Below are 19,659 nucleotides of genomic sequence, written 5' to 3'. Positions count from 1 at the left end.
TTATGTTTGCAGATGAGATGCCCTCTGTGGCCTCTGGTACTGGTGATGCTGATGTGGGCAGCATGGGTAAGTGCGGCCCTCCTTTAATGCTATCTCTACTGTGTCTTTCCCTCTGAAAGTCTGCTAATTGCAGGCTCCATGCGTCAATCCTCTACCTCCCCCTCACGGCAGCCCTTCTCCCATTTATGCTTGCAGATGAAAGACCGAGTGGCAGCACAGGAAACAGAGACGCACCACCTATGAGACCAGTGCCAGGCCTCGATGAGACCCTTGAGGACAGCAGTAATGAAATGCCTAATGACAGATCGAGGACATTGAGGGCTCCAGCATTGCTGGCACCCTGGAGCGCACTCCATCTTTTGGGGACCTCAGTGATGAGGAAGAGACAGAGGAGTACACTGCTGACAGCATCGCATCATGGCAGCACCTCCTCGGTGAGTGGTGATGAGGATCCTGGTCCTCCTCCTCCTCCTCCTCCTTCCCCTCCTCCTCCTGCTGCTGCACCTCCTCCTGAGGTGGTACTCCTGGCTCGACCTCCAGCGGCTGGCCCCTCAGGAGAGCCAGGTTGTGCCGCATGCAACAGACCACCACGAATATGGAGACTCATTCAGGAGAGAACTGCAAAGCACCACCAGAGCGGTCCAGGCAACGGAAGCTCTGTTTGAGGGTCCTGATGCAGTGCTCGATGATGCACCTGGTGTCAGAATGAGTGTCGTTGTCATCATGCTTGGCCGCTGTCCTGGGGTTCCGTAGTGGAGTCAGCAGCCAAGTGGACTGGGGATATCCATTGTCCCCTAGCAGCCATCCACAATCGTGGTTTGGCCCGGTGAAGATGGCAGGCACACTGGTCTGACGCAGGATGAACGAATCGTGGCTGCTGCCTGGATACCTGGCATCGACTGCCAGGATCCTACGCTGGTGGTCACACATCAACTGAACATTCAGGGAATGGAATCCCTTTCTGTTCATAGAGAGTTCGACATGGTTCAGTGGCGCCCTCTGGCCAACGTGTGTGCAGTTGATGGCACCCTGCACACTGGGGAACCCTGCAATCCAGACAAATACGGCTTGCCACTCCACCTGCTTCCCCCTGGTCATCAGGAAGGAGAAATATTGGACTTTTCTCTTATACAGAGCATCGGTGACCAAGCCGATGGAGCGATGGGTGGAGAATTGGGAAATGTTGGATATGTCTGCAGTTGCAGACTGGAACGAGCCCGTCGTGTAAAAGTTGAGAGCTATGGTGACCTTGGTCTCAACGGTGAGAGCTGTCCTCAACCTTGTGTGAGGCTGCAGATTTGACCGCAGGAGATGGCATAGCTCCCTCAGGACGTCCTTTCTAAATCTGAGCCTTCACAGACATTGGTCGTCACTGAGCTCCGGAAATGAAAACTGACGTCGGTAGACCCTTTGCCCCAGATCTGTATTGGGCCCCTCTGATGGCAGCTGCCTGATCATCTTCTTCCTGTTCCTGCTGATGTTCGGGAGCCTCTGCAGGCCACTGCTGGCCCAGTGTATGTTGTGGAGGTCAGCGTACCTGAACCTCCTCCTCCCGCCATTTCCCTCATTTCCACCCTCTCCACGTAGAGGTCTGCGGCCTTTTGTAGGCCCTTCTTCATGTTGCCCAGCCATGGCTGCTGCCTCCCTTGCCCCCTGTTTCTTTACGCATTGCTGACGGTGCCCCCTTCTCCTGCATGCCGCCCTGCCTCTCGCAATGTGCACAAGGCATTGCCCTGCCAACACTGAGCCCATTCTGTCTGCAGGCTCCACCCTCACAAGCAGGCCTCTGTGGAGCAGAGACTCAGGCCCACAGGCCATGACTAATCAATGAGAGTGAAAGACTGTTCTACACACAAAGCGTTATCCAACATCTGCTGCAGGTTTAGCAAATTCCTACGGAGAAATCCAAGAAAGTTTTCACGAAAGAAACCCGATCACACCAAACCTTCCGTTCTCCTCCTCTGGCGCTCTCGAGCAGCCCAGCAAAGTGCACCAACCCAAGAAGCTGGCGGGGTCACTGCCAGAAAAAAAGCTGAGTTTTTTATACTGAAAGTAGGTGGCGTCTGGGGTTTGGGGCAGAAGTGGACACCGCCACAAAAACCCCCGCGCTGATTATGGGTCATGGTGGCCAATGGACTGCAACATGGCGGTCACTCGATTCCACCACATGGTCGCCGCAAAACAGGGGTAACGGCTCTTATCTGGACCCTGAATTTCGGCCCCGATATTTCACTACGTTAACCAGCTCAGTTCAATTTGGTTCAAAATCTGATTTGTTTCCTGCTGAAAGTAAATCTCACACATACTTTTCTTTATCATTAGGAGGTGAATGGTGTAACTATGACCTATTATTAGAATAAACCCATAACTGTGTAATAAGGTATACCAAGCTCATAATTCCCATATAATTCCAATTTGGAACTGCAAACTAATTCCCTTCGTACATTCTCCTGTGAGTCACATCAGATTGATTTCTCAGTGAGAACATCACAGCAGCCTGTCAATCATCACTCAGTTCTGCGTGAGCTGTGTCTTTCAGCTTTTCATTTTCCTACAGCTGTGGCATATGAGAGATGGTTTGGGGATGTAATTTAGGGTAATTGTTTCATCTTGGGGTTCAGAAGACATCGTCATGATATATGATCGTCTGAACCATGCACAATTTGGTTATTGTAGAATGGCTGAATGGCTATACTGCTGTGAATGATGTGTCAGCAGTGTAATTCCCCCTGCCCCCACCCAGTCCCAACCAATACCATCTCAGAATACGGATTTTAGATTTAATCTTCTTCTCTGCACACCTCCGTGTAAGGATTTTATCACCTCTGGTGTGACTGTCACTGTGATTTAAATGTCATGTGAAATCATTTGGCCCTATACTTAAGCACCTCAACAAAATGTTTAACTCAGCGTATTTTATTTTCAATTTAGCTTGCAGAAAAATGAATAGGGAAGAGCATCTAATGGAAACAATGAGCACAAAGGCACACGTGGCAGTGGGTGGGAGGGAAGTGCACCAGCACACATAACAATGACAACTTGCATTTATATAGCGCCTTTAATGTAGTAAAATGTCCCAAGGAGCTTCACAGGAGCGCCGTCAAACATAACTTGACACTGAGTCACATAAGAAGATATTGGACAGGTGACCAAAAGCTTAGTCAAACAAGTAGGTTTCAAAGAGCGCCTTAACGGAGAAGAGAAAGATAAAGAGGTGGAGAGGTTTAGGGAGCGAATTCCAGAACTTAGGGCCTCGACGTCTGAAGACATAGAATCATATAAATTTACAGTACAGAAGGAGGCCATTCCGGCCCATCATGTCCGCGCCGGCCGACAAAGAGCTACCCAGCCTAATCCCACTTTCCAGCTCTTGGTCCGTGGCCCTGTAGGTTACGGCATTTCAAGTGCACATCCAATGTGGTGAGGGTTCCGGCCTCTACCACCCTTTCAGGCAGTGAGTTCCAGACTCCCACCACCCTCTGGGAGAAGAAATTTCCCCTCAAATCCCCTTTAAACCTACTACCAATTACTTTAAATCTATGCCCCTTGGTTGTTGACCCCTCTGCTAAGGGAAATAGGTCCTTCCTATCCACTCTATCTAGGCCCCACATAATTTTGTAATGTTGGAGTGAAGAAAATTGGGGATGCACAAGATGCCAGCATTGGAGGAGTGCAGAGATCACAGAGAGTTGTATGACTGGAGGAGGTTACAGAGATAGGGAGGGGCAAGGCTATGGAGGGATTTGAGATCAAGGTGGTGAATTTAAAAATCGAGCTTTAGTACACCAGCTCACAACTATTATCATTGCCTAGAAAATCTGAAACAAGTTTCTTTTTTCTTTTTATTTAGCCATTTCACCATTAAAGAGTTGAAAGGATGACCAGATCTCCTTCCATACTTCTGACAATGGCACCTTGCAACCATCTGCAAGCATCAAATGAGTACTCTGCAATATGGTTATTCTCTCCCTTGCCACCACACTCAACAAATGAACTCCCTCCCACTCTTCAAGGCAGCACTTGGCATTCAAAGGGTTAGTAAAGTAGAACATCTGGAGTAAACAAATATGAGCAAGTTTTGCAATTGAAGAGATTGAGTAGGAGATCGGGTAAAGTAAAGCAACTAAAGCTGGAATTCAAGCAAGCACACGCATCAGTCACAAGGAAGGACCATTGAAGATAGGGATGCTCACATATCTGCAGAAAGCAGAGTACCAACTTGCAGAGGGTAATTAATCATCTCACACAGTTTTGTAACAAGTTGATGTCACTGTGATTGTTAACGACTTCACTTTCATCATCATATGCACTCCCTTGGAGTCGAGGATGACTTGCTTCCACACTAGAAATGAGTTCTCCCAAGTGACTGAAGAGTCCAATGCGGGACCTACAGTCTCTGTCACAGGTGAGGAAGACGGTGGTTGGAGGAAAGGGTGGGTGGGGAGCCTGGATTGCCACGTGCTCCTTCTGCTATCTGCGCTTGGCAGCAGTTTGCTCTCAGCAGAGAGACTCGAGGTGTTCAGCGCCTTCCGGGATGCTTTTCCTCCACTTTGGGCGGTCTTGGGCCAGGGATTCCCAGGTGTCGGTGGGGGGATGTTGCATTTTATCAAGGAGGCTTTGAGGGTGTCCTTGAAGCGTTTCCTCTGTCCACCTGGGGCTCGTTTGCCGTGTCAGAGTTCTGAGTAGAGCGCTTGTTTTTGGAATCTCATGTTAGGCATGCCGGTGATGTGGCCTGTCCAGCGGAGCTGATCAAGTGTGGCTAATGCTGCGATGCTGGGGATGTTGGCCTGAGCGAGAACACTCACATTGGTGCGCCTATCCTGCCAGTGGATTTGCAGGATCTTGCGGAGGCAGCGTTGGTGGTACTTCTCCAGTGTTTTGAGGTGCCTGCTGTACATGGTCCATGTCTCTGAGCCGGGGGCAGGTTGGTAGAGGACATTTATCTTTAGTGTAAGGCTCATGCTCTCATACGCCTCAGTGAAAATGTTGACGATGGCTTGGAGTTCGGCCTCCGAGTGTACACAGACACAGGCTTCATCTGCGTACTGTAGTTCGATGATGGAAGATGGGACGACCTTGGATCTGGCCTGGAGGCGGCGGAGGTTGAACAGATTCCCATTTGTTCTGTAGATTAGCTCCACTCAGCAGGGAGCTTGCTAAGGGTGAGATGGAGCATTGCAACAAGGAAGATCGAGAAGAGCGTTGGTGCATTGACACAGCCTTGCTTGACCCCGATCCAAACATGGAATGGGTCTGTGGTGGATCCGTTGGTCAGGATCATGGCTTGCCTGTCATTGTGGAACAGACGGAGAATGGTGTCAAGCTTTTGAGGGCAGCCGAATCTGAGGAGGACGCTCCATAATCCCTCACGGTTGACAGTGTCGAAGGCTTTTGTGAGGTCGAAGGCGGCCATGTACAGGGATTGGTGCTGTTCCCTGCATTTCTCTTGTATCTGCCTCGCAGTGAAGATCATGTCCATTGTGCCCCTGTGTCACTGTGTTGATGTCACTGTGATTGTAACAACTTCACTTTATCAGGACAATATTTCACATAGGCGAAAGAGTAATTGTATAAGTCTGAAATATCAAATCAGTATTCTGTACATATTAACCACCGGAGCTGTGAGTGAGATGGGCAGACTCAAAACAGTGTTTGTAGATTCTAATTGCTTTTAAATGACATGACTTTCTACATTTTGATTTGAAATGATTTTAAACACAGAATAAGGAGAATATTACAGTAGATGAGTTGGGAGATTTTTCATATTGGTAAATGTAATATTTGTTGCCGATTATGTCAGTGATATCCTTAACTTTAGGAAGCATTAAATTACATCATTACTGATTTGAATAGATCTTCTGCCAAGATCAGCAGGCAGGATGGTTCTACTGAAAATTTCATAACATCAGAGTTTATTCTAATGAGATTTCAAAAGAGGAGGCAAGTGTTGAATATGGCGAGGATATCAGTCAGTGCAGAGTGACCGCCCAGCAGAAGTTAATTATTTCCCAGTGTAATTTTATCACTGGCTAGTAACAACTGGGATAAAAACAGAAAATGCTGGAAATACTCAGCAGGTCAGGCAGCATCTGCGGAGAGAGGAACAATGTTAACGTTTCAGGTCAATGATGTTGTGCTCACAATAAAGTAATGCAATTGAGTACTGTAGCCAATGAGTAAGTGTGACCTTAGCTCCTTTATTCAAACTCCAGAGCGCTGGTACAGCGTGAGAGGCCTGCATATATACAGTGCTCCCAAGGGATGCTGGGATCCCTTGGGACTCCAGCAGATAAGCCCTCTGGTGGCTGTATTACACAGGTTGCCAGGGGTTGCATACATAACATCACTCCCTCCCAAAGTCAATAGTACACTTATTTACAGGGTGAGACGATCTGGGGCTTTTCGCTCCCTTGAATATCGTCTCAGTACAAATGCAGGTGTGGGTAAGTTGGTTGGTTCTTCGCTGTGTGGTGTCCCTGCACCTTACTCCAAACTCACACGAGGCATGGATATATCAAACACGGTCACTCTGTGACCTTCACCTTTATTGCTAGGACCAAGGAGTCTGATCCTGGGTGGGACCTCCCGTTTATACCTGGAAACCCAGGTGAGGAGTGTCTCCCGCAAGTTCACCCCATGTGGTCAGGGTGTGCATTTCCATGGTACAGGTTCAGTGTACATGAGTTACAGTTACATGACTATGTCATTGCAAGATGGTTAAATACATCACATCAGCTCCCCCCCTTAAGTCTTTTAGTTTCAGAGGTTAAGTCTATCGGGTGGTCGGCGCTCTCTCGTGGAGCGCCGCAGTTGTGGCTCTGGTGGCTGAGCCTCAGCACGCGTCTCTGTCACTTGAGGTGATTCCAGCCTGTCCGGGCTGGCCGCAGGGACTGTGCATGCTGAGGGCTGTCTTTGTTGCTCGTCCGCTGGCGGTGGTGTGGGTGCTATCTCATCATGCTCTTCTTTAGGTTCCTCCGTGTCTATGCTGAACCTTTTCTTTACTTGGTCCAAGTGTTTGCGGCATATCTGCCCATTGTTTAGTCGGACCACCCTGACTCTATTTCCTTCTTTGCCAATTACGGTGCCCTCAAGCCACTTGGGTCCCAAAGCATGGTAAAGAAGAAATACCGGGTCATCTATTTCTCTTCACCTCCCCCTTGAGTTTCGATCATGGAGCTCGGTTTGGGACTGGCGCTTGCCCTCAACAATGTCTGCCAGGGCTGGGTGAATGAGGGACAGCCGCGTCTTGAGCGTGCGTTTCATGAAGAGTTCCGCTGGCGGGACTCCCGTGGGCGAGTGCGGACAGGACCTTTGGCCAGCAGGAGGCGCGATAGGCGGTACTGAAGAGAGGGTCCTTGGATGCGTAGCATGCCCTGCTTTATGACTTGGACCGTCCGTTCCGCCTGGCCATTGGAAACATAGAAAACATAGAAAAATAGGTGCAGGAGCAGGCCATTCGGCCCTTCTAGCCTGTACCGCCATTCAATGAGTTCATGGCTGAACAAGCCGGAAGCCGGCTTGAACGGCACTGTCCGGACGTGCTTGAAAACCATTGCCTGACATAAACTCCTGGAATTCATGGCTGGTGAAACACGGGCCATTGTCGCTGACCAGGATGTCCGGCAAGCCATGGGTCATGAAATCCGTACGCAGACTCTCCACAGTGATGGATGTCGTGCACGAGTTTAATATGATGCACTCGATTCACTTCGATTATGCATCGACAATGATCAGGAACATTTTCCTCATGAACGGGCCCGCATAGTCTACATGAAAACGTGACCATGGTCTGGTGGGCCAGGGCCACGGGCTGAGTGGGGCCTCCCTGGTGGCATTGCCCAGCTGGGAACACGTCGTGCACCTGTGAACCCAGTGTTCCAGGTCTGAGTCAATCCCTGGCCACCATACATGTGACCAGGCAATGGCCTTCATTAGCACGATGCCAGGGTGCTCGCTGTGGAGTTCCCTGATGAACGCTTCCCTTCCTTTCTGGGGCATGACTACCCGGCTGCCCCATAGCAGGCAGTCGGCTTGGATGGAGAGCTCATCTATCCGTCTCTGAAATGGTCTGACTTCCTCGGGGCACGCCCTGTGTACGGGCGCCCAATCCCCAGTCAGGACGCATTTCTTTATCATGGATAGGAGGGGTCTCTGTTGGTCCAGAGTTTGATTTGGCAGGCTGTGATGGGGGAGCCCGCAGTGTCAAAAGCTTCAACGGCCATGACCACCTTGGCGCTCTGCTCCGACACCCCCTCGGTGGTGGCCAGTGGGAGCCTGCTGAGCGCGTCAGCGCAATTTTCGGTGCCTGGCCGGTGCCGTATGGTGTAGTCATACACAGCCAGCGTGAGGGCCCAGCGCTGTATGCGAGCTGACGCATTGGCGTTGACAGCCTTGCTGTCGGACAACAAGGATGTTAACGGCTCGAACTGTCTACGAAAAAGGTACTGGTGCATCTTTTTCACACCGTAAACACACGTGAGTGCTTCCTTCTCGACCATGCCGTATCCACGCTCTGCCTGGGAGAGCAACCTGGAGGCATAAGCCACCGGTTGGAGTCGGCCATCATCATTACCCTGCTGCAACACACACCCAACCCCGTAGGATGACGCATCGCATGTTAAAACCAGTTTTTTACAAGGGTCATACAAAGTCAACAGTTTGCTGGAACATAACAGGTTCCTTGCCTTATTGAAAGCCCATTCTTGACAGTCCTCCCAAAACCATTCACAACCTTTACGCAGGAGCATCTATAATGGCTCCAACAATGTGCTTAAGTTGGAGCAGAAAGTTCCAAAAATAGTTCAAAAGTCCCAGGAATGATCGCAACTCCGACGTGTTGCCGGGCCTGGGCGCCCGGCGGATCACCTCCGTTTTTGATTCGGTGGGCCGGGTCCCCTCTGTGGCAACCCTCCTGCCCAAAACTCAACCTCTGGGGCCAAAAACACACACTTGGCCTTTTTCAGCCGCAAGTCTATCCGATCCAATCGGCGTAGCACCTCCTCCAGGTTGTGGAGGTGTTCCTCGGTGTCTCAACCCGTTATAAGGATGTCGTCTTGGAATATGATCATTCCAGGAATGGATTTGAGCAAGCTTTCCATGTTTCTCTGAAAGATAGCTGCTGCCGAACGAATGCCAAATGGACAAATAATCCCTTGTGTGTCGTGATGGTGGTCAGAAGCTTGGATTCTTCAGCCAGTTCCTGAGTCCCGTAGACCGAAGTGAGGTCCAACTTTGTGAACAGCTTTCCACCTGCCAGCGTGGCAAAAAAGGTCCTCTGCTCTTGGAAGCGGGTATTGGTTTTGCAGCGATACTCGGTTGATGGTGACTTTGTAGTCGCCACAAATCCTAACCGAGCCATCTGCTTTGAGGACGGGAACGATGGGACTTGCCCAGTCGCTGAATTCAACGGCCGAAATTATGCCCTCTCTGAGCAGTCTGTCTCAGCTGCCGCCTCGGTGGTGGCCAGTGGGAGCCTGCTGAGCGCTTCAGCGCAGTTTTCAGTGCCGGGCTGGTGCCAGATGGAGTAGTCATAAGCAGCTAGCGTGAGAGCCCACCACTGTATGCGAGCTGATGCATTAGCATTGACAGCCTTGCTGTCTGACAACAGGGATGTGAGTGGCTTGTGGTCCGTCTCTAATTCAAACTTCCTACCGAAGAGGTACTGATGTATTTTTTTTACACCATAGACACATGCAAGCGCATCCTTCTCGACCATCCCATATCCCCGTTCTGCTTGAGAGAGCAACCTGGAGACATAAGCCACAGGTTGTGGCTGAACCTCAGCATTACCCTGCTGCAATACACACCATAGGACGATGCATCACATGTCAGAACTAAACGTTTACAGGGGTCGTACAGGGTCAACAACTTGTTTGAACAAAGTAGGTTTCGTGCCCGATCAAAAGCCCGTTCCTGACAGTCCTCCCAAAACTAATCGCAACCCTTATGCAGGAGCACGTGTAGCGGCTCCAACAATGTGCTCAAGTTCGGCAGAAAGTTCCCGAAATAGTTCAACAGTCCTAGGAATGAACGCAGCTCCGATGTGTTGCAGGACCTGGGTGCTCGTCGAATCGCCTCTGTTTTGGATTCGGTGGGCCGAATCCCATCTGCAGCAACCTTCCTGCCCAGAAACTCGACCTCAGGAGTTAAGAACATGCATTTAAACTTCTTGAGTCGCAGGCCTACCCGGTCCAGTCGGCGTAGCACCTCCTCCAGATTGTGGAGGTATTCCTCGGTGTCTCGACCCGTGATGAGGATGTTGTCCTGGAATACGATCGTTCCCAGAATGGATTTAAGCAGGCTTTCCATGTTACGTTGAAAAATCGCAGCCACTGATCGAATGCCAAATGGGCACATGTTATACGCAAACAGTCCCTTGTGCGTGGTGATGGTGGTCAGTAGTTTAGATTCGTCGGCCAGTTCCTGGGTCATATAGGCTGAAGTGAGGTCCAACTTGGTGAACAGCTTGCCGCCTGCCAGCGTGGCGAAGAGGTCCTCCGCTCTTGGGAGCGGGTATTGGTCTTGTAGCGACACCCGATTGATGATGGCCTTGTAGTCGCCACAGATCCTGACAGAGCCATCCGCTTTTAGAACAGGAACGATGGGGCTCGCCCAGTCACTGAATTCAACAGGCGAGATGATGCCCTCTCGCAACAGCCGATCCAATTCGCTCTCGATTTTTTCCCACATCACATACGGCACAGCCCTGGCTTTGTGGTGCACTGGCCTGGCGTCCGGGGTGATGTGTATCACTACTTTAGTGCCTTCAAAAGTCCCGACGCCCGGTTGGAATAGTGACTCGAATTGTTGTAGGACTTGTGAGCACGAACTTCGCTCCACCAAGAACATTGCGTGAACATCCCCCCATTTCCAGTTCATCTCGGCGAACCAGCTCCTCCCCAATAGTGCGGGACCAATGCCCGGGACAATCCAGAGTGGCAGCAGGTTCACTAGCCCATTTTGTGTGACAGCCATCATTGCACTGCCTACCACCGGAATGATTTCTTTGGTGTAAGTCCATAATTGTGTCTCAATACATTCTAATTTGGGTCTACTGGCATTGAGTGGCCATAGCTTCTCAAAAAATTGCTGAACGCCCATGAGTGACTGGCTGGCCCCAGTGTCCAGCTTCATACGTACTGGGACACCGTTCATCAAAACTCTCATCATCATTGGTGGCATTTTGGTGTATGAACTGTGAATATGTGCCGCATGGACCCGCTGAACCTCGGCGTCCATCGATTTGCCCCAAAAGTCACCCTGCCTCACAGAACCCTCTTCTGGTCCATCTGCCTCATATATTAGTATGATTGCAGGTTTTCTGCACATTCGAGCTAAATGGCCACGGAGATTGCTGTTTCTGCAGACAAACTGTTGGAATCTGCAGGATCTGGCTGAGTGTTTTACCCCACACCTCCAGCATGAGTTAAAGTTTCCATTGTTGGGGACAAAGGGACTATGGCCAGGAATTCCGTGCTGACTGTCCCTTTGACTGCTCTTAAGTACCCTGTTAGAGAGTGTCAATGGCCCCATCCCGGGCCGCATTGTTCACTGTGATGGCGTGAACGTCCGTTCAGCCTGCCATTGTCTCAGTTGAGGTCCTGCTCTGGGGTCTATTGCTGCCTGGTAAATGTTGGACTGCCCCTGCCTGCCTGTGGGGCTCTGAGCAGCATTGATGATGTTGACTCCCTGATCCATTGCTGCGTTAGAGGCAGAATTGCGCGCGTAAATCATTTTCGTCTCTTCCTCCCCTGCCATGAAAGTTTGAGCTATCAACACTGCTGCTTCCAAGGTCAAGTCCTTGGTCTCAATTAACTTGTGAAAAATTCCCGCATGACCGATACCCTCAATAAAGAAGTCCCTTAGCATCTCCCCCCTGCAGGCGTCTGTGATCTTACAGAGGCTGGCCAAACACCGGAAGTCCGCTACAAAGTCCGGTATGCTCCGTCCTTCATGACGTCGGTGGGTATAGAATCTGTGCCGAGCCATATGTATGCTGCTTGCCAGTTTGAGGTGCTCCCCGATTAATTTGCTAAGCTCTTCAAAAGTTTTGTCGACGGCTTTTCGGGTGCCAGTAAGTCCTTCATGAGCGCATAAGTCTTTGGCCCGCAGCTGGTCAGGAGATGAGCCCGTCGCTTGTCGGCCGCTGCATCCCCCAGCTAGTCTTTAGTAACGAAGCTTTGCTGAAGCCTCTCAACAAAATCGTCCCAGTCTTCCCCAACACAGTCCCGTTCCTCTGTGCTACCGGTGACCATTCTCGTGGGTCGTGAATTCCCGTTTCTCGTTGCCAATGTAAAGTCCTTACTCTGCAGCATGAAACCACATGAGGCACATTTCAGGGACAAGGCCACTCTGTGACCTTAACTCTTTATTACAGGACTCCAGAAGTGATGACCCTGCGTGGGACCTCCCTTTATATACCCTGTGTGATCAGGTAAGGAGTGTCTCCCACAAGTTCACCCCCTGTGGTCAAGGTGTGCATCTAAGTTGAGTGTATACAGTGACACAGTGGTGTCACATTGTAGTTACAAACATGACAATTTCCCCCATAACCAGTTGTCTCCCTTGCGTAGCAGCACATGTAGGGGTTCTAGCAAGGTGCTTAACCCGGGTAGGAAATTACCAAAATAGTTGAGGAGTCCCAGGAATGACCGCAGCTCTGTCATGTTCTGTGGTCTTGGCGCGTTCTTGATGGCCTCCGTCTTGGCGTCGGTGGGTCTGATGCCATCTCTCGCGATTCTTCTCCCTAAGAACTCAACCTCTGGCGCCAGGAAAACACATTTTGAGCATTTCAACCTGAGTGCCACGCGATCTAGCTGACTTAGAATCTCTTCCAGGTTCTTCAAGTGTTCGATGATGTCCCGACCTGTGACCAGTATGTCGTCCTGGAAAACCACGGTGTGCAGAACTGACTTTAGCAGAGTCTCCATGTTCCTTTGGAAAATTGCTGCGGCTGATCGAATCCCAAACGGGCATCTATTGTAGATCAACAGACCTTTGTGCGTGTTGATGCAGGTGAGGCCTTTCAAAGATTCCGCCAGCTCCTGCGTTATGTAGGCCGAGGTCAGGTCCAACTTGGTGAACGTCTTTCCTCCAGCGAGGGTCGCAAATAGCTCGTCTGCCTTGGATAGCAGGTACTGGTCCTGTAGCAAAAAACGATTAATCGTTACTTTATAGTCCGCACAAATTCTGACCGTGCCGTCGCCTTTGAGAACCGGAACGATAGGACTGACCCACTCGTTGAACTCCACCTGCATGATGGTGCCTTCTCGCTGCAGCCTGTCCAGCTCAATTTCCACTTTCTCTCGCATCATATGTGGTACCACCCGTGCCTTGTGGTGGGTGGGTCGTGTACTGGGAACCAAGTGGATATGCACCTTTGCCCCCGAGAAACTTCTGATGTCTGGCTCAAACAATGACAGGAACTTGCTCAGCACCTGGGCACATTTCTATGTTTCTATTGGCGATTCTATGTTTCTATTGGCGAGAAAGCAGGAATGGGGTACTGAAGTTGCATGTTCAGCCATGAACTCATTGAATGGCGGTGCAGGCTAGAAGGGTCGAATGGCCTACTCCTGCACCTATTTTCTATGTTTCTATGTTTCTACATGAAGCATCGTCAAAGGACGAGAGCGCTCGGATGTCGTCCCAGTTCCAGCGGACTTTTCCCAGCCAGCTTCTGCCGAACAGTGTGGGGCCATCTCCTGGTACAATCCATAGTGGGAGTTCATGCACTGCTCCATAATAGGAGACTTTTACTGCTGCGCTGCCAATTACAGGGATTAGCACTTTAGTGTAAGTTCCTAGCTTGGTATGAATGGGGCTAAGCTTAGGCCTGTGTGCCTTGTTGCACCACAGCCTGTCGAAGGCCTTTTTGCACATGATAGACTGACTCGCACCCGTGTCCAGTTCCATGGATACTGGAATTCCATCCAATTCGACTTTTAGCATGATCGGTGGACATTTCGTGGTGAAGGTGTGTACCCCGTACACTTCTGCCTCCTCGGTTCGAGTCTCTAGTTCAGCTTGATCCACCATGGATCTGTTCTCCTCTGCAATGTGGTGGTTTGCAGGGTTTGCAGCTTGTCTGCACATTTGCTGGAGGTGTCCCATTATTCCACAGCCTTTGCACACATAGTGTTTGAAGCAGCATTGATGGGCTCGATGATCACCACAACAGCGCCAACAAGGTGTTAACTGCCTCGTATTAATGATTGATGGCCGACTCTGGGTCATCTGAGGTCGTGCAACTGCCGGTGTGCACGTTGTGCCATATGCATTCCTGCCTGAAAACGACATTACTTTGTGTACAGTACTTGCCGAAACCTCTTTATACTGCGAAATTTGTTTGGTGTTATCGCTGGTGGACATAAATGCCTGGGCTATCGTTATGGCTTTGCTCAGATTCGGTGTTTCAACAGTCAATAGTTTGCGAAGGATAACCTTGTGGCTAATGCCAAACACAATAAAGTCTCAGCAAAGAATCCATCGAATTCGCAATGTCCTGCAAGGCGCCTTAGTTCAGCGACGTAGCTCGCCTCTTCCTGGCCTTCAGACCGCTGACACGTGTAGAATCGATACCTTGCCATCAGAAAGTTTTCCTTCGGATTTCGGTGCTCCCGGACCAGCGTACACAGTTCTTCATACGATTTGGTTGTTGGTTTCACCGGAGCGAGAAGATTCTTCCTGAGGCAATAGATTGTTGCCCCGCAGACGGTGAGAAGGATCGCCGTTTGTTTGGCAGCGTTCTCATCCCCTTCCAGCTTGTTGGTCACGAAGTATTTTTCCAGTCGCTCCACGAAGGCCTCCCAATTGTCCCCTTCTGAGAATTTCTCCAGGATACCAACAGTTCTCTGCATTTTCGCGTGGTTGTTCATTATCTCGTCGCCAATTGTTGTGCTCATAATAAATCATGCAACTGAGTACTGTAGACAATGAGTAAGTGTGACCTTAGCTCCTTTATTCAGTCTCCAGAGTGCTAGTACAGCATGGGAGGCCTGCTTATATACAGTGCTTCCAAGGGATGCTGGGATCCCTTGGGACTTCAACAGTTAAGCCCTCTGGTGGCGGTATTATACAGGTTGCCAGGGGTTGCATACATAACAGGTGACCTTTCATTAGCGTTTCATTGACCTGAAACATTAACTCTGTTTCTCTCTCCACAAATGCTGCCCGACCTGCCGAGTGTTTCCAGCATTTTCTGTTTTTATTTCAGATTTCCAGCAATATTTTGCTTTTGTATTAGTAACAACTGGGGATCAGTTAGATGACACTGACAGTCTTTTGGCAGCAATATTTTGATTAGATTTCCTAGTGCCGCACGTCAAAGCAAGCTGGGAATACGCTGGTGTTACATTAGAGAAAATAAGACAATGGAAAAATGTAATCTGGATGGAGACTATAATTGAACATTCCACAATCATTGATTTCAAGATACTTGTTTTTAAGTATTTTCCTGGCATTCTCTGTGAACAATTTTCTCCAACCAATTGTCTCCACCCTTCAGACTCTACTGTTTCTTCTGCACTCTCTTCAATCCAGCACAGGTGGCTGCTCCTTCAGTGACTGGCCACTGGAATTCCTCCCAAATTACTTCGCCTTATCATCTTCCTCTTTATCTTCAAAGGTCTCCTAAGATCCTTCTCATTGACATTCCTTCAGCTAGTCCTCCCAAATTCTTTCCCCCTCATCCTTCGGATGAGAATTTGAACCGAGGCCCCTGTCTGCCCTCTCAGGTTAACGTAAAAGATCTCAATGCACTATTTCGAAGAAGAGCAAGGCAATTCTCCTGGTGTCCTGGTCAATATATATCCCTCCAGTAACATCATTAAAACACATTGGGCTGGATTTTCGAACTTCTGCCGCCCCTGTTAGTACACCGGAGGTGCGGCAATGGCGGCGATAAGAACTTCTGGGTGGGCGGCCAGCCTCCAGCTTCCAGTGCCCCGCCGGGACATGCGTTGCTGGTTTGGAGGGGGCGCGGAGTATTACCGCCTGGAAGTGGCGAGCCAGTGTGCAACGCCCCTGGTTGCGACACCAGCTCAATTTTTGGCTGCCGCCCAAACCGTAGAATTCCATAGAGCGCCCCCTGGTGGGAATGTCTATGGAAACTGGTGTCCCAAGCTGTAGCAGCTGCAGTGAGGTAAATAATGTCAACCTTGGGTAAGCGTGATTGATTTGTGTTTTTTTTTGCGATTTATGTTGTGGTGGTGTGAGTTATTTATTGGGAATATTTTTGGTGGGTTTTTTGTCAGGTTTTTTTCTTCCCCCTTAGGACGCTCTGCGGCCGGCTGTTTAGCTCAGGATTTTCACTTGCTCAGTCAGCCAAGCGCCCTAAAAGAGGTGTGGAATGCCTCCCTTAGCGCTCCGCTCCAAACTCCGGGCCCAGCTGATGAATTTTGCGGCAGCAGACGCAATCCATTTGCCACCACAAAATTTACCGCCCTGCCCGGATTAACGCTGCAACAGAGGGGCAACCGAATTTCCATCCATTATCTAGCCATTTATTTAATTGCTGTTTGTGGGAGCTTGCTGTGTGCAAATTGGCTGCAGCAGTGACTACACTTCATAAGTACTTCATTGGCTGTAAAGTACTTTGGGAGTCCTGAGATCGTGAAAGGTGATATATAAATGAAAGTTTTTCTCTTTTTAATATTCACCATTATTTTGCCTCATTAAGAGCTCTGAAACAATTCCTTTATTTGAAGAGTGCTATAGAAATGCAAGTTGTTATTGCTGTTGTTGAAGACTTATTAACTAAAATTGTTGTTTTAATCAATTCTGCATTCAGGGGATGCTTTATTCCACTTACTTCAAAAAAGTGGAGGCAGTACTGTAACCTGGCCCTATGCGCTGTATTTTCATCTTTTGGAATGAACAAAGTGTACTGTGTCTTTGTTCTCTGTATCTCATTGTATCCTTAATATATACTTGGAACATGTGGTTTATTTTGTGACAGATAATTTATTAAAACAGTCGGATAAACAGCAGTTTATATTTCTGTAGTATATTTTACTATCACTTTAACATTACTGATTTACCACCTATGTGTGAATATATCACCTATGTGATTAATTAACTGTGCTAAATGTACCTTAATAGTAAATCTGCTTTAAAAGACAGTCTACTGGCAAGATAACCATTTTACTGTAAGCCAAACAAGTGCAGTTTTTACTGGAGACAGGATAGTTCCACCCTAAACCACAGCACAACTCCATTGTTAAACTGGGTTAATATCTGTATCAACACAGTCATTAATCAGGACAAATTCAATCTAGCCAATTACTGCTGCATCAGTCTACTCTCAATCATCAGCAAAGTGATGGAAGGTGTCACCGACAGTGCTATCAAGTGGCACTTACCAATAACCGATGCTCAGTTTGGGTTCCGCCAGAACCACTCAGCTCCAGACCTCATTACAGCCTTGGTCCAAACATGGACAAAAGAGCTGAATTCCAGAGGTGAGGTGAGAGTGACTGCCCTTAACATCAAGGCAGCATTTGACCGAGTGTGGCATCAAGGAACCCTTGTATAATTGAAATCAATGGGAATCAGGGGGAAAAATCTCCACTGTCTGGAGTCATATCTAGCACAAAGGGAGATGGTTGTGGTTGTTGGAGGTCAATCATCACAGCCCCAGGACATTGCTGCAGGAGTTTCTCAGGGCAGTGTCCTAGGCCCAACCATCTTCACTTGTTTCATCAATGACCTTCCCTCCATCATAAGGTTAGAAGTTGGGATGTTCGCTGATGACTGCACAGTGTTCAGTTCCATTCGCAACGCCTCAGATAATGAAGCAGTCCATGCCCACATGCAGCAAGACCTGGACAACATTCAGGCTTGGCCTGATAAGTGGCAAGTAACATTCGTGTCACACAAGTGCCAGGCAATGACTATCTCCAACAAGATAGTGTAACCACCTCTCCTTGATATTCAATGGCATTACCATCGCCAAATCTCCCACAATCAACATCCTGGGGGTCACCATTAACTAGACACTTAACTGGACCTGCCACATAAATACCATGGCAACAAGAGCAGGGCAGAGGCAGGGTATTCTGCAGCGAGTGTCTCACCTCCTGACTCCCCAAAGCCTTTCCTTCATCTACAAGGCACAAGTCAGGAGTGTGATGGAATACTCTCCACTTGCCTGGATGAGTGCAGCTCCAACAACACTCAAGAGACTCAACACCATCCAGGACAAAGCAGCCCGATTGATTTGTACCCCATCCACCATCTTAAACATTCACTCCCTCCACCATCGGTGCACCGTGGCTGCAGTGTGTACCATCTATAACATGCACTGCAGCAACTTGCCAAGGCTTCTTTGGCTGCACCTCCCAAACCCGCGACCGATACCACCTGGAAGGACAAGGTTAGCAGGTGCATGGGAGCACCATCACCTGCAAGTTCCCCTCTGTTATGTAATTAACCCCTTGCAACCTGTATTACACTACCACCAGAGGGCTTACCTGTTGGAGTCCCAAGGGATCCCAGCATCGCTTGGGAGCACGGTATATAAGCAGGCCACCCATGAGATACCTGCACTCTGGAGTCTTATTAAAGGAGCTAAGGTCACACTTGCTCATTGTACACAGTGCTTAGTTTCATCCTTTATTATGAACACATCAATTGGCAATGAAGTAACGAACAACCGCACGAAAATGCAAAGAACAGTTGGTATCCTGGAGAAGTTCTCAGAAGGGGATGATTGGGAGGCCTTCGTGGAGCGACTCGACCAATACTTTGTGGCCAACGAGCTGGAAGGGGACGAGAACACTGCCAAACAAAGGGCGATCCTCTTAACTGTCTGTGGGGCAACAACCTATGGCCTCATGAAGAATCTTCTAGCTCCGGTAAAACCAACAGCTAAATCCTAAGAAGAATTGTGTACGCTGGTCCGGGAGCACCTAAATCCTAAGGAAAGCGTTTTGATGGCGAGATATTGGTTCTACAAGTGTCAACGGTCGGGGGGCCAGGAAGTGGCGAGCTATGTTGCCGAACTAAGGCGCCTCGCAGGACATTGCAAATTTGAGGGATTCTAGAACAAATGCTAAGAGACGTTTTTGTACTGGGCATTGGCCATGAGGTAATCCTTCGCAAACTGTTGACTGTTGAAACTCTGAATCTAAGTAAAGCCATAACGATAGCCCAGGCATTTATGTCCACCAGTGACAACACCAAACAGATTTTGCCGAATAAAGAAGTTTTGGCCAGTACTGTGCACAAAGTAATGTCATTTTCAAGCAGGAATATACATGACAGAACATACACGTCGGCTGCTGCTGCACGACCCTGATGACCCAGAGTCCGCCATCAATCGTTAATTCGAGGCAGTTAACACCTTGTTGGCGTTGTGGAGGTGATCATCGGCCCCATCAATGCCGATTCAAGCACTATGCGTGCAACGGTTGCAGAACAATGGGACACCTCCAGTGAATGTGCAGGCGAGCTGCAAACCCTGCAAACCCTGCAAACCACCACATTAGCAGAGGAAGATCAATCCACTGTGGATCAGGCTGAATTGGAGACTCATATCAAGGAGGCAGAAGTGTATGGGGTACACACATTCAACACAAAATGTCCACCAATAATGCTGAAAGTTGAACTGAACGGAATTCCAGTATTCATGGAACTGGACACGGGTGCGAGTCAGTCCAT

The 19,659-nt window shown here is 49.1% G+C and overlaps 1 protein-coding gene across 1 annotated transcript; it reads right to left on the bottom strand.

Annotated features, from left to right (window-relative positions):
* Nucleotides 1-603: 603 nt before the first annotated feature.
* LOC139281610 (putative nuclease HARBI1) lies at nucleotides 604-8,498 on the bottom strand. Its single transcript, XM_070901759.1, has 2 exons — nucleotides 8,374-8,498; nucleotides 604-1,345 (listed from the first exon to the last, which is right to left on the bottom strand). Exons 1-2 carry the CDS (start codon nucleotides 8,496-8,498, stop codon nucleotides 604-606), a joined length of 867 nt encoding a protein of 288 aa, XP_070757860.1.
* Nucleotides 8,499-19,659: the final 11,161 nt, after the last annotated feature.

This window comes from Pristiophorus japonicus, chromosome 15 (assembly GCF_044704955.1).
Source record: "Pristiophorus japonicus isolate sPriJap1 chromosome 15, sPriJap1.hap1, whole genome shotgun sequence".
Lineage (NCBI taxonomy): Eukaryota > Metazoa > Chordata > Chondrichthyes > Pristiophoridae > Pristiophorus > Pristiophorus japonicus.
This window is presented reverse-complemented; position numbering and strand designations above follow the sequence as displayed.

Coding starts and splice junctions, on each gene's coding strand:
- LOC139281610 (XM_070901759.1), bottom strand. CDS start 8,498: ATGGTCGAGAAGGAAGCACTCACGTGTGTTTACGGTGTGAAAAAGATG. Junction 1,346..8,373: donor AAGGCTGTCAACGCCAATGC/GTCAGCTCGCAT, acceptor GTGAAGGCTCAG/ATTTAGAAAGGACGTCCTGA.